Below are 13626 nucleotides of genomic sequence, written 5' to 3'. Positions count from 1 at the left end.
TTGGAAATAAATGTAATTTGTAGTTTTCTTCTATATTGCAGAAACAGAAATCCTGTTCATTTGTTTGCAACTATTCATTATTATAAGTAATTTTGGCTGTTGGAGGGAACCCAGTTTTTCTAATGTTACCATTTTACACCAACATGATCTTTGTTTTGTGGACTGATAACAAAATAAACCAAAATTTTCTACAGTTCCATATTTATTATTAATCCTGTTTCCTATTGATTGCCAGTTTTTGTCTGTTCTTTGTTCATTTTCCATGCTTCTCTATGTCTAGATGTTGTTCTTCTGTGCTTTCTTTAATGACTGCATACTGCAGCCATTAAGTTTAAATACTGCAGTTATGATAAAATTTCAGAGTGTTTGTCAATTTACTGAAATAAGTTTGTGCTTGCTTAACTACCACTTTCTATTTATTAGGTGGACTCAAATGGCCAGAATTTGAATTCTGTTTTGGGTTTGGGTAATGATAAGACAGGAACACGTAATAATTTTTTAATGGATTTACATCTGGAGCTCATTCAGGCCCAACATCGAATAGCTGTGAAACTTCTTAAAATGACACAAGGTAAGTTGCAGTAATGCTAAATGATCTTCATAGGTTGCTTACAGTCCTCTGTTAATGTATTTTGTGATACTAAGAAATAAAGGAGCATTTATTTTCTGATGAGGAGCAATTGGAGGGCACTTGGTGCTTGGTGCATACAGACAGAAATAATAACTGAATTTGTAGAATTTTGATTTACCACATGATACTTATCTCTAATCTATACTAGATCAATAGGAGTTAAACTTTGCTAACAGCCACCGGTTTTGATTCCTAGACAATTTTTTTTATGATGTTTCATTTATAACATATTTTCAGTTAAGAAGTTTCAGTCAATAAGAGAGAATTAGGGAATGTGCTGTAGATTTTTTTTTTTGTCTGTAATGCAGGAAATTTTCTCTGAAGAACGAGGCTTGAATATTATAATCAGTGTTTTTTGTAATCTCACTTTCTACCCCTATAAAGTTGTTCTTACCTCTTCCAAGTCAGCAGAATTCCCACTCTTGCCAAATATATCCTGAAAAAGTGCTACTGTTCTTCCATTCCTTTTTTTTTTTTTTTAATTAAAAGCTAGTGTTAGCTTGACACTATAGGGTTCCCATGTGAACTGCTCCCTGTGATCAAACATGTTCCTTCTTTTCCTGTGATGTTAGTGTAGAGTTAGAGCATGAGGGTGGAACATTTTTACTGGCTTTACCTGTCCAAGAAATTTTCCTTTAACTAAGGAAAAGAGCACAAGGTGGAGCAGAGCTTTACTACAGAACTCTGTATCTGCCTCTCACTGAAATCTTTCCAATGACACTATCAGAATGAATGACTCAGGATTTCCTTCCCGTATAGGTGTTCAAAAGGATGGCAGAAGTCTTAATTCTAGCAATTACCATGTGAAGATTATTGAAGATTCCCATTATTTAACAGGTGAGGTTTATTAATTAAGATTTTAGAAGTATAATAAGTGATTCTTGCTGTTTTATAAATGTCTTGAAATATCTATTTTACAGAGGCAGATATAATAGGAAAAATAAAAAAGAATAAGCTATCCAGAGCAATCTTTTTGATGCAAAAGGCTGCACAGATATTCCCTGAAGAGTTAACTACTTCTTCCCAAAAGCGGCTACTGGAGGTAATAATAAAATCATATGATAGAAAAAATTTAACGTTATCATAGTTTTTCATGTTCTATAAAATTAATACTTGGATTACCCCTTCTTACAAATAGAATTAAAATGGAAGGAGCTTAAAGGAGAATGAGTGTTTTTAACTTCTGTTGCCAGTTTTTCCTTGAGAATTTCCTTTATAGTGGAAAAAATTAAAGGGACTTAAAACTAGGAAAGAGGATGTCCCCTAATTTTGTGTACATGTGCATATTACAGGAAACCTGAAAGGAATTAACTTTGTTTCTACACTTACTCACCTAGACTTTGCCGTTTTCTAACACATAATCACCTGTACCTTGCCAAAGTATCTTGCAGGTTTTCTTCTTTCCCATTACAACCGTCATCATCCTATTTTTCCCCAGTTCTCTAAGTTGTCTTAGATTACTTTGACTGGTGATGATGACAGAGGCTTTATTTGGTTCTTATTAAATAAACATTTCGGAAGTTGGAGGTTTTGGAATTTATTCAGGTTAAAAGTATATTCTTCGTGGGCTCATTTCAGAGTCATAGGAAATCAGTGGGAGTCTTTCCATTAAGTGAGATTAGAAACTTTTGTAACCAACATCTGTCCATTCAAATTGACTTATCATCAGCGGAGCACAAAATTTCTTTATAGTCTATACAAATAGAGATATCTGAAATTCACACTATATAATATATGAAATACGTATTTTAAACAAGAAATTACTAGCAAGTGTTTTTCTCTTAAGTGCTCCAAGTTTGGAAGCATGATAATTAAGACTTTTATTATTATTATTATTATTTCAGAAGAATGCAAAAACTGAACCAGAAAGGACATATTAAAAAATCTACTATGTTTGTAAAATATACAGCACATATGAGTATGAGATATAATGATATCATATGAAAGTTGTAACTGTAGTCACCAATGAAGACTTACAAGCAATTCCCAAGAAACGTGTGGTTATCCCAAACAAATGTTTGTGAAGGCCTTATGTTGACCTTCATTATATTTTTATTCTGTGCACTTTTCACAGGGAAAAGAAGTAGGTAAAAGAATATATTTGCAGCCAGTTGGCAGAAAATGTCAGAATTAACTTTGCTTGGACAAACTTAGCATGGCGATTTTATATATTTGTATTATGATGAAACGTTTAATTATATGCTCAATTAATTTTCCTCCTCGAGGTGGACAGTATTCACTTCATGAACAGAAAATTCGTATTTTTATTTTCATTCTTCTGCATAGGGGATTTTGCCTTTTTTATCATAAAACATCCAAGAGCTCTACATAGAGTTCATAGAATCATAGAATCATAAAATATTTTGGGTTGGAAGGGACCTTAAACATCCTCTAATTGCAACCCCCCTGCCATGGGTAGGGACACCTCCCACCAGACCAGGTTGTTTAAAGCCCCATCCAGCCTGGCCTTGAGCACCTCCAGGGATGGGGCATCCACAGCTTCTCTGGGCAGCCTGTGCCAGGGCCCCACCACCCTCTGAGTAAAGAATTTTTTCCTCATGTCTAATTTAAATCTACCTTCTCTTAGATGAAAACCATTACTCCTTGTCCTGTCACTACGCTCCCTGACAAAGAGTCCCTCTCCTGCTTTCTTTTAGGCCCCCTTTAGGTACTGGAAGGCTGCTATAAGGTCTCCCTGGAGCCTTCTCTTATCTATGCTGAACACCCCCAGCTCTCTCAGCCTGTCTTCATAGCAGAGGTGCTCCAGCCCCTTGATCATCCTTGTGGCCCTCCTCTGGACTTGTTCTAACAGCTCCATGTCCTTCTTTTGCTGGGAGCCCCAGAGCTGAACACAGCTCTCCAGGCAGGTTCTCACAGGAGCAGAGTAGAGGGGGACTATCACTTCCCACAACTTGCAGGTCATGCTTCTTTTGTTGCAGCCCAGGATATGGTTGGCTTTCTGGGCTGCAAGCGCACATTGCTGGCTCATGTTGAGCTTCTCATCAAGCTAGCTCCCCAAGTCCTTCTCCTCAGAGCTGCTCTCAGTCCATTCTCCACTCAGCCTATATTTGTGCTTGGGATTCCCCCTGCCCAGACGCAGGACCTTGCACTTGGCCTTGTTGAACCTCATGATGTTTTCACAGGCCCACCTCTCAAGCCTGTCCAGGTCCCTCTGTCCCTCTGGATGGTTTCTGTTCCCTCCAGAGTGTCGACTGCACCACACAGCTTGGTGTCATTGGCAAATTTGCTGAGGGTGCACTTGATCCCACTGTCTGATTTGCTGACAAAGTTGTTAAACAGTGCTGGTCCCAGTACTGACCCCTGAGGAACACCACTCGTTACTGATCTCTACTTGGACACTGAGCCATTGACCACAACTCTGAGTGTGACCATCCAGCCAATTCCTTACCCATCAAGTGGTCCATCCTTTAAAGCCGTGTCTCTCCATTAGAGACAAGGATATCATGGGGAACAGTATCAAATGCTTTGCACAAGTCCAGGTAGAAGACGCCAGTTGCTCTTCCCCTATCCATCAATGCTGTATCCCCATCACAGAAGGCCACCAGATTTGTCAGGCATGATCTGGTCTTAGCGAATCCATGTTGGCTGCCACCAATCACCTCCTTATTTTCCATGAGCTTTAGCATAGTTTCCAGGAGGATCTGCTCCATGATCTTGCTGGGCACAGAGGTAAAACTGACTGTCCTATACTTCCCCAGGTCTTAATTTTTTCCCCTTTTAAGGGGAATCTATTGATTTTTTTCAACTCTACTCAGCACAATATAGTATAAAACTGTTCTTATTACAATGTAAAATAGGAAAGTACTCTTTTTGTAGTTTTTTTTTGGGTAAACGTACAAATAACTTTTCTCATGTAGTAAACCACTGGACAGGTACAGAAGCTTCTGAGTCATATATTTATAGTCATGCTGCACATTACACTGCTTAACTATTTAAGCTGTTATGTACCCTTCATTTTGTTTAATTTCTCTGTTATTTCATTCTTCCTTTCTGTCCTATATGTCTAGTTAGACATCCAAGTCTTTACAGAATTGGGTACACTGGTAGTTCTTGTTAGCCAGCTGTAAAACTCAATTAACATGATTAAGCTACTACCACAGGGCAAGTCTGTGGCAGAGGCATGGATAAAATGTTGTTTATCATAGTGACATTTGGCTTCCTTAACCATAAGATTATTCTTTCTCCTCTTACAACTCTGCCACATTTATTATCTTCCAAGTTCTACAATTAATGATGTATAGGTCATGCAGTACCACTTGCAGTCACAACACTATCTTTATCCACCCTGGGAGCAGATCCATCCTTGCACTAATAAGAAGTATGTCCTCAGGGAAGAATGAGTCTATGATTCTTTTAATTAAAAAATTTATCATGGTACATCTTGCCATAAAGTATCGTTTTTAAAGGAAGCAATGAAGTTCCTCATTAGAGATTGCAGAAGTTGAATGGTTGTGTGAGGGAAAGAGTCACTTTATATCTTATTCTTCATCTTACATTCTTCCTTTGACATTTCCCACTAGGGTGGATGCAGCCCTAATCTGAAAGAAAAGGGAATTTGGGGGGGAGGGGGGGTGAGAAGGGGGTGTCAGGGGCTGTGCATATGCTCATGTGATCTGATTAAGGATCTGATGGCTATGTGATTTGATTAAGACTGTATTAAAATTAGCTCCTCTTTTCACTACAAATCTTTGGCTAGTCATTTTGGTCATTTTTGGACAAAGCTAAGTTTATCTCTGGCAGTGTGGCTGTTTTTACAGGTTTATAAATGTTTGAGGACAGAAACAAGGAAGTGTCGAGGTGCAAGATTATAGGACTATCCCTGAATAACCAATAACATGGGATTTTCTTTTTCAGTTTATCGTTCAGTCAGTTTAGCCTAAACCTTTTTTCCAGTGTATGGTGCTAAAAAGGTATAAATAAAACTCTAATTGCAGGAAGATGTTGCGTCTCTTGCAGTAGAATCGAATTTGTTCAAGGTATCCCCGATCTCCTCATCTCTGGTAGCTGACCTTTTTGACTTTGGTTTGCAGTGGACAGCTACTACAAGGAAACACATAAATGTACTAAATTCTTAATATTAAATTTCCAAGTTAAGTTTCTTTTACTCTGATGATACAAGCAAGGTGAAGAAACCTATCAATTTGCCATTCAGTCCAGTTAGAAAAGATTGTACCTGGATTTCCAAGAAAATGGCCACATTATCACTATGTGCAGGAGGCCCACAAATTTTCAGAAGAGACTAATATTAACAGATAAATATGGCAATTAGGGCCATCAACCATCTTTCAGCTATCTCTGTCTAAACAAGGGAACTAGCATAATCCTACTTTTTTCATGTCTGCATTCTCCTCCCTTTTTTTATTTCTGGACTTTATTTCTTTTCTCTCTTTCTGGAGTATAGAAAAACAGTCTTAATACTTCCATAGATTCTTCAGAAATTCCACATGTTAGGTCTTCAGCTCTCTCCTCAAGAAGAATCAATATCTCTTTTGTATCTTCTTGGAGGAAGATCTCACTGCTCACCTCACTGCTCACCACTGCTAATCAGCATTAGTCATAACCACTCTCTTTTTTTTCCTGTAGGTTCTCTCAAAATCGAAGATACCTCAGCCCTGCCTCTTTGATATGCAACTCTGCATTCCCTTTATTGTACAATATAAAATTAATCTGCATATATAAGGCTTACAAATAGTACCCTTCATACTAGTTTAGGTTGTATGAGGATATGAAACTCTATAACAATGTCTCTACATAGCAGTAATTTTTTTCGTATAAGATCACTTTGAAAATGATTTATTAAGACATATCTGTCTGATTGCTATGTTTTAATATTTTTCCCTTTTGTTTTAACTTAAATCATAGGAGGCACTAACTTTAATTGAGCAAGTTGAAGCTGAACAAAGTGCATTGTATCACAGTCTCAAAAAATTTATGAACGTCAAGAAAAAAAGCAGAACTCCTCCTCCACCTATATTACTTTGTAGATCACATTGCTCCATGACATTTAAACCAGCTCCATTCTCTTCAGATGTTCAGGTAATACTTGTCATAATTACTGTGGAAGAAATATATTAAACAATACACAAGAGAGAAAAGGTTGTTTCAGCCATGCTATACCATCACAGTTTTCTCTGTTGGTCTTGAGAAGATTATGTTAGCCTGACTTAATTAAGTACGCATTTTTTAAATCCTTTGAGTTCAGATGTGACTCACTGTTTTGATCTTCACATTTGCATGGAACTTTCTTCATCTCGTGTATCATCTTCTTTGGTGCTTCTGCTCTATAACCTTCATTTATTCTACTTGTCAAAAGCTCATTCTCTTTCTTAGGGTGTTGACAGATGCCTAATCACTCTGAAGACATGCAAGGCTGTTGGATCTTATGATGCAAGAAAGTACCACACTCAAAGCTCTGTTAATGAAGTGCTAAAGTGCCATAGTTCAGGTAGAAAATCTACCTTTTGTTGAACATTTAGAATCACACAATAACTTAGTTAAGAAGGGATCTTAGGAGAGGTGTCTAGGCCAACCTTCTTCTTAAAGCAGGGTCAGCTGTGAAATTATATCAGGTTGCTGAGGGCTTTATCCAGTCAGTTCTGAAAATCTCCAAGGATGGAGACTGCACAAATTCTCTGGACAGTCTCCTCCAACAGGTTAACCTGTTCGTGGGGAAAACTTCTTTCCTTGTATACAGCTGAAATCTCTTGTTTCAATTTAGGTTGTTGTTGTTTTTCATCCTCTAACCGTGCACTACTGTGAAAAGCCTGTATACATCTTCTTCATAGAATCACTAAGGGTGGACAAGACCTTCAAGATCATCTGGTCCAACCATCACCCTTCATAACCTTCTTGCCAGCACTCAAAGGCTCCTTGCAGTTCCACTGAAGCCATCTCTTCTCTGGGCTGAATAAGTCCAGCTCTCCCAGCCTCTTCTTGCAGGGCTAGTTCTCCAGCTCCTGAACATCTTGCTAGCCCTCTGCTGTAATCAGCCACTCTAGTTAGTTTTTCAACATCTTTCTTGTTAGAATGATGGGGAGCAGTAGGAAAACTGGCCATGGTCTCTAGATGTAGTCTAAAGAGTCATGAGTAGAGACTGATCCTTCAGTCTCCTAACTGTACTTCTGTTAATACAGGTCAACATGCTTTTAGGCTGCTTTGCTGCCATGGCACACCACTAGCTCATGTTCATCTTGGTGTCTAGCATGACCCCCAGATCCTTTTCAGGAAAGTTGCTCTTCAGCTCATCAGTCCCCCGCCTGTATTCTTCCAAGAGATTCTTCCTTCCTAGGTGCAGGACCTTGTATTTGTCCTTATTAAATTTCATGAGGTTCATATTGGCCCATTCCTCTGGGCTGTCTAGGTCTCTGTGAATGGCAACTCTGCCCTCAAGGATATCAACTGTTTTCCTCTGCTTGACATCATCTGCCAGCCTGGTGAGTGTGTGATCAGTCTTCTCAGGTCATTGCTAGAGATATTCAACAGGCCAGGTCCTCTGCAGTGCTCTGCTTGCTAGTACCCTTCAAATAGAGTATGAACCATTAACAACTGCTCTCTGAGTCTGATCTTCCAACTGTTGTGTTACCCATCTACCTCTTCATGCACCCATACTGTATCATCCTAACTTGGTTATAAGAATACTAGGAGACAGTGTTGAAAGCCTTGATAAGGACTAGGTAAATGGTATTTACTCGTCTCCTTTCCTCCACAAATCTAGTCATTTTGTCACAGAAGCCAGTCATGGTGGTCTGCCATGATTTGCCCTTGGTAAATCCCTGCTGACTGTTCCAAATCATGTTACTCTCCCTCATATGCCCAGAAAGGGCTCAAACAGGCTGAGAATGTGTATGGAAAATCCACTAGTTGCAGTTTTTCCTGAAAGAGAAATCATCGTAGTGATTTTACAAACTACTTCAAAATAATAACATGTTTACAACATGTATAAAAACAGTAGAAACACAAATCATGAGAATAGTGCTTACGACATTTCTGTGAACAGCTGTTTTATTTATAACTTACATTTTTAGTGCAGTTTGATTAGTGAATTTAAAACAAATTCATTTGGGAAAAGGCTTTCATATGTATTCCTAGTGTACATAAAATTAAAAAAAGTCCTAAAAGTCCAGGGGTTCATAATTTTTAGTAAGGGTTAATATTTGATTTTGATATAGGACAATGAATATAACATGTTGGGCCACTAGGTGGTGCAATGTGATTATTATTATAATTTGAGCTATTCTAGGAGATTTGTTTTTTTGATGTATAGCTGTTGAGCAAACACAAAAGGTATTTTTTAAACGAAGATATTAATTGGAAATGGATACTTAGCATATAGTTAGATGTATACATATATTTTATTGGAAGTCAAAATAACTGTAAAATTTCCTGATCTCAATGTTACTCATTTGCTGAAAATAATCTCCTCTATTTCAATATTGACTTCTGAAAAAAAGAGTCAGGATTCGTTACAAGACAAATCACATGCAATACAAGAAAAATGAACATTTCAGTCTTTCAGAATTTTTGTATGTTGATAAATGACCTCATCTGCCCCACCTGAAGTCTACTGAAAATAAATTGATTTAGTACAACTTTCTAGAAGTGCAATGCAAGAGAACTTAATCAGATACGTAACTTACTGAAATCCATCTGCCCAGTTCTGCAGAGATGAATCAAAATGAGTTTTCATGTTTGATCTCACTGAGCATGACTGAGCATGGATTGAGGTATGCACGCTCACATTCTTCCTTGATTAAAGACAGTGAAAAATGTGGTTGATATGCCCAATGAGATTATTAGCAGCTCAATGACATTAGAAAAACATTGATTTCAATAGGAACTAAGAACATCTTGTTAAGAAAATATTACTAGGTTTGTATCTGCATTTCTGTTACCTGCTTTTAAGGATTTTTTCTCAAGTGATTTGCTGAATCGGAATGTTATGTCAACGTTAGAAGAATACATTGCAAAGATCAAATAAGGGGTCTTGATGAATTTAGATCTATAGGATGACCTGCAGAGTTTATGCTTTGGGCTGAGTTTGAGCATTAGTATAGACCAAGGTAGGAGATAGGATAATGGAGAATCATCTGCTTTCATCAGCATGGCATTGTATAACTGTCTTTATATCAACTCATTATGTTTTCATTTTCTTTGAAGGTTTCATGGTACAGTATTTTGGGCTGTGTAGCAGGCGGAAGTAACACGAAAGTAAGATTAAATAACAATAAACTTCCAAATGCAGGAGAAGAGGTAAGATAGAGCTAAAACCCATTCTGGTCATTCTCTCATCCTTAAAACAACAAAGCATAAAACTGAACATTCATGTTCAGTGTTCAATTACAGTATTTGAAGGGATTTCTGCTGTTTAGAGAGCTCCTTATGAAGTCCAGACAGTATTTGAATAAGAGCACTGTACTGATGATACATTAAGATGATCTAATTTCTCATGTTACGCTTCAGTCACTTTGTTGATTGTGTATTGCTTCAATAAAACTTACCTTTATGTGAGATATCCTTATTATGGAGCAGAAGTTGGAAAACCCTATTAGGGTTGAGTAATGATGTAAAAAGCAGATGGACAATTACGTGAAGGAAAAAGGAAAAGGAGGGTCTTCAAAACAGATTGTCTTTATATATGTGTTCACAAACTGCTCATCTTCGATTCTAAAGTTATATTAACGGTGTTAAAAGAGCTTGAGACATCCTGCGCCCACATCTAATACATGCATGTGGCATATATGGAAGAGAGCCACATACTTTTTTCCTTGAAGCACAGCACAGCTCAGAGCTAGAATGTCTCCAGCTTGATGCCTGCAAGCATGCATACTCATAGTGTGAATGTGCAAATGGACAAAAATGTCTTAGAAAAACTCCAGGTCTTCATACTTAATTTTTGTGTTAGATTATGTGCTTTGTATGCTCAATTACATTTCAGAGCAAAATTATTTTTTTTCTTGTCATTTCATTGTTTCCTCATTGTCTTCAAGAACCCAATATTATGTGGAAATATGATGTGCCTGTTGTACTTTGATTGTATCCCAGACCATTAAATGATTTGTTTACCAATAAAAGTGTAGTGCTTTGTGTTTGGTTTTGATATATTCTGTGGATGTAACCAGAAAATATTTTTATTGATAGATACCAGCTGATGGAAAAAGTGTCCTAGAAATACAAGGCTTAGATCCCAATGAGAAATACATATTTGCAGTTGCAGCATATTCTTCTGATGGAAAACTTATTGGTGATGCCATTGGGGAAACAACTAAGCCAATCCTTGCTTATCCACCTCTTTCTGCTGCTACTGTCCGAGCTTATCTAACTCAGGTAGGATAAGATTCTTTGATAATAAGATAATGTTTTAATTTGGTTGTAATAATTTGTTTTCACTGGTAGCTCTAAAGCTTCTGGCAAGAACTCAAGACTTTCTTGCCAAAAGCTTGATTAACACAAATCAGAATTTTACCATTCTGCAGCAATACATAGATAAAATGGACCTAGATGAAATAATCTCTCTTCAGAAACTGTAGCACAGAACATGTAAAATATTCCATAAAGGACCCTTAGACCCTTGATTAACAGTCAAGAAACTCTTTTGCCTTCCATGATACTACTTCTGAAGGCAAATTAGTATTAGTATAATGAAATTGCTACTATCTATATTTAATTCAAATACATCAGAATAAAACCTTTCTTTTTCCTGCAGTTGCATTTACTTACCTGAAGACCATGGAAACTTGTTAGTTTTGTTTCAATTAGCAACTAGTATATAAAATGAAATCTATTTTTTTTCCTGTAAAAAGTTATATAAATAACCTTTATTTATTTATTTAATTAATTTAGTTATTTATTTTAGGTAGCCTATCAGACTGGCAACTATACGTTAGCCAGAGAAGCATTTTCACCAACGTGGGATTATTTTGTTTCAAATTCTTCTCCACTGCCTGCCAATACAGCTGTTATTTCTGCAAGAAGTAATTTGACTATATCTGACAACAGGTAAAAACAAAATTACTGGCAAAAACAAAATTAAAATACTAGTTAATTATAGATTTTATTTTGAAGAGTACCAGGCTGTGAATTGTTGTTCAGACTAGTGATGTGAAAAACATCCTACAAAAAAGGTGTGAAATGTGTTGTAAGGATATAGCATGGAATAATTAGAAGAGGATTTTTCATATTTGTGGAACTGCTAGCATTTACTCAACTTTTGTTTTATTACTTTAGATAATTGGGAAACATTTATAAATTGTCCATTAATACCATGTGATTCATTTTTATATGCAAAATATGCGATATGCACTGGATTCTTGACTTTCAGTTCCAATTAAGGGAGCAATAATGTTCATAAATTCTGAAAATCTTGTCTGGAACACCACACAAAATGGGTAAATGATTGTTAGTTTTGTTTTGGAGTGACTATATAAACCTGACAATAATTTTTAAACATACTAAAGTACTTTAGAATATATATATATATATATGTAATTTTCATTATGGCAAAGCCAAGCTAGAATTTTTGGGATTGAATTCACTGTAATTCAACCAAGACAATTAAATGAATTTCTTATTAAAAAAAAAAGAAAGAGAGATTTGTATGAAATAATAGATATGAAATATTATAATAAAAAAGTCCTTTTAAATGTTGTTCTACTGCTTATGATTTAAAAATAAATTAACATCTTAAATATCTGAATACAATTCATCCTCTTCACTTGTGTCCATTTCTTTTAAGGCTAATTCTATCTTTAGGAAAGTTTTGGCAACCTTGTGAAGGAGATAAGAAATAGTTTTGCAGCCTCTGAGTTTCAGTTTGACAGGCTGACTTAGTCTTGAAACCATAATGACAATAAACAACCTTATTGCATGTGCTTTTAATGGTTCAGTGAAACATTGTGGTAAAAAAATCTTAGTTTGAAGCAGTAGATATTAGGGGGATTTTTTAAAAATTTGGTCGTAATTATTCCATGTCCACTTCATGGACAGAATAACCAGTAATCAGCTATTCTGAGACATACAATGCAGCTGGAGTTTTGTTTTTTTTCTTGTATTATTTTGTCAAACTTGCATCGGAGCCCACAGTTTTCTCATCATAATGCAACAGCAATTTCTCACTGAATGCAAGCAGACAGTATAGTTGTGTGTGCTTTAAATCATGTTACAGGAGAAGTTAATGTGTATAAGTGTACTTATCTGGGGCTCAGCCAGACCACCGGTGTGTATCCTATCTGTCCTTCAAGTGTCACCAGTGTGCCTGATACCAGGCATGCAAGCTGACTGAGGGTCTTGACTTTACGTGCCACTTGAGTTTTACAGGCAGCCTATGGACTGCTTTGATTCAGGCAGATAATCACTAGGCATCCTATTTTACGACTATGTGGATGTCTTTAATCTTTCCCTGGCCTGAGAACAATGCAGGAATACAAGTCTGGCCTTTGTGATTTTTTTTTCCTCTTGTTCTTCATTTATCTTCTTTTCTAACCTTTTTTTTTAAAAAAAAAAAAACACAAGAAAGTACATTTCTATAGGTAAAGTAGGTTCATTTGAATGAACTTACTTTCAAATAAATCAAATGAAGACAGCAAACTTTAAATAGCTGTGCAAAGCAGTTCAGGGATTTTGCTTTTCTGAAAGTTAACTCAAAGCATTATTATTATTGTTATTATTATTGTTATTGTTATTATTATTATTATTACCATTATTAACATATTTCATCCAATTAGTACGGAAGATTCTCGAAGCTGTACTATGACACCTGAAATAAGACAGTTTCAGTTTTACTATTTGGTAGCTAAGAAATTAACTGGACTAGCATGACCGTACAGAGAATTTAGACAGTAGAGGGAGCTGGAAGGAAAGGAAAACTCCTGTTTCCAACTGGAAGCCCTGTTGATATCTTGGTAATGTCAAGCATGTGAATTTGTCTGTTTGATAGTCCTTCTTGAGTTTCAGTCTGTTTTATAAAACACAATCAAGAA

The 13626-nt window shown here is 36.4% G+C and overlaps 1 protein-coding gene across 7 annotated transcripts in view; it reads left to right on the top strand.

The window, feature by feature from the left end:
* CFAP54 (cilia and flagella associated protein 54) overlaps positions 1-13626 on the top strand; it is a 99978-nt gene that overhangs the window by 16751 nt on the left and 69601 nt on the right. For 6 of the 7 annotated variants that reach the window (XM_080596218.1, XM_080596220.1, XM_080596219.1 and 3 more), the window contains 7 exons: positions 424-571; positions 1391-1468; positions 1552-1673; positions 6515-6688; positions 9809-9901; positions 10790-10975; positions 11505-11647. In XM_080596218.1, the coding sequence (XP_080452344.1) occupies positions 424-571; positions 1391-1468; positions 1552-1673; positions 6515-6688; positions 9809-9901; positions 10790-10975; positions 11505-11647 (944 nt within the window). The remainder of the gene's footprint in view (positions 1-423; positions 572-1390; positions 1469-1551; positions 1674-6514; positions 6689-9808; positions 9902-10789; positions 10976-11504; positions 11648-13626) is intronic. The other variant, XM_080596221.1, reaches the window with a different exon arrangement.

The sequence above is a fragment of the Anser brachyrhynchus genome (assembly GCF_964034855.1).
Source record: "Anser brachyrhynchus genome assembly, chromosome: 1".
Lineage (NCBI taxonomy): Eukaryota > Metazoa > Chordata > Aves > Anseriformes > Anatidae > Anser > Anser brachyrhynchus.
The sequence above is the reverse complement of the archived record's forward strand: the minus strand, read 5'-3'. Positions and strand labels throughout refer to the sequence as shown.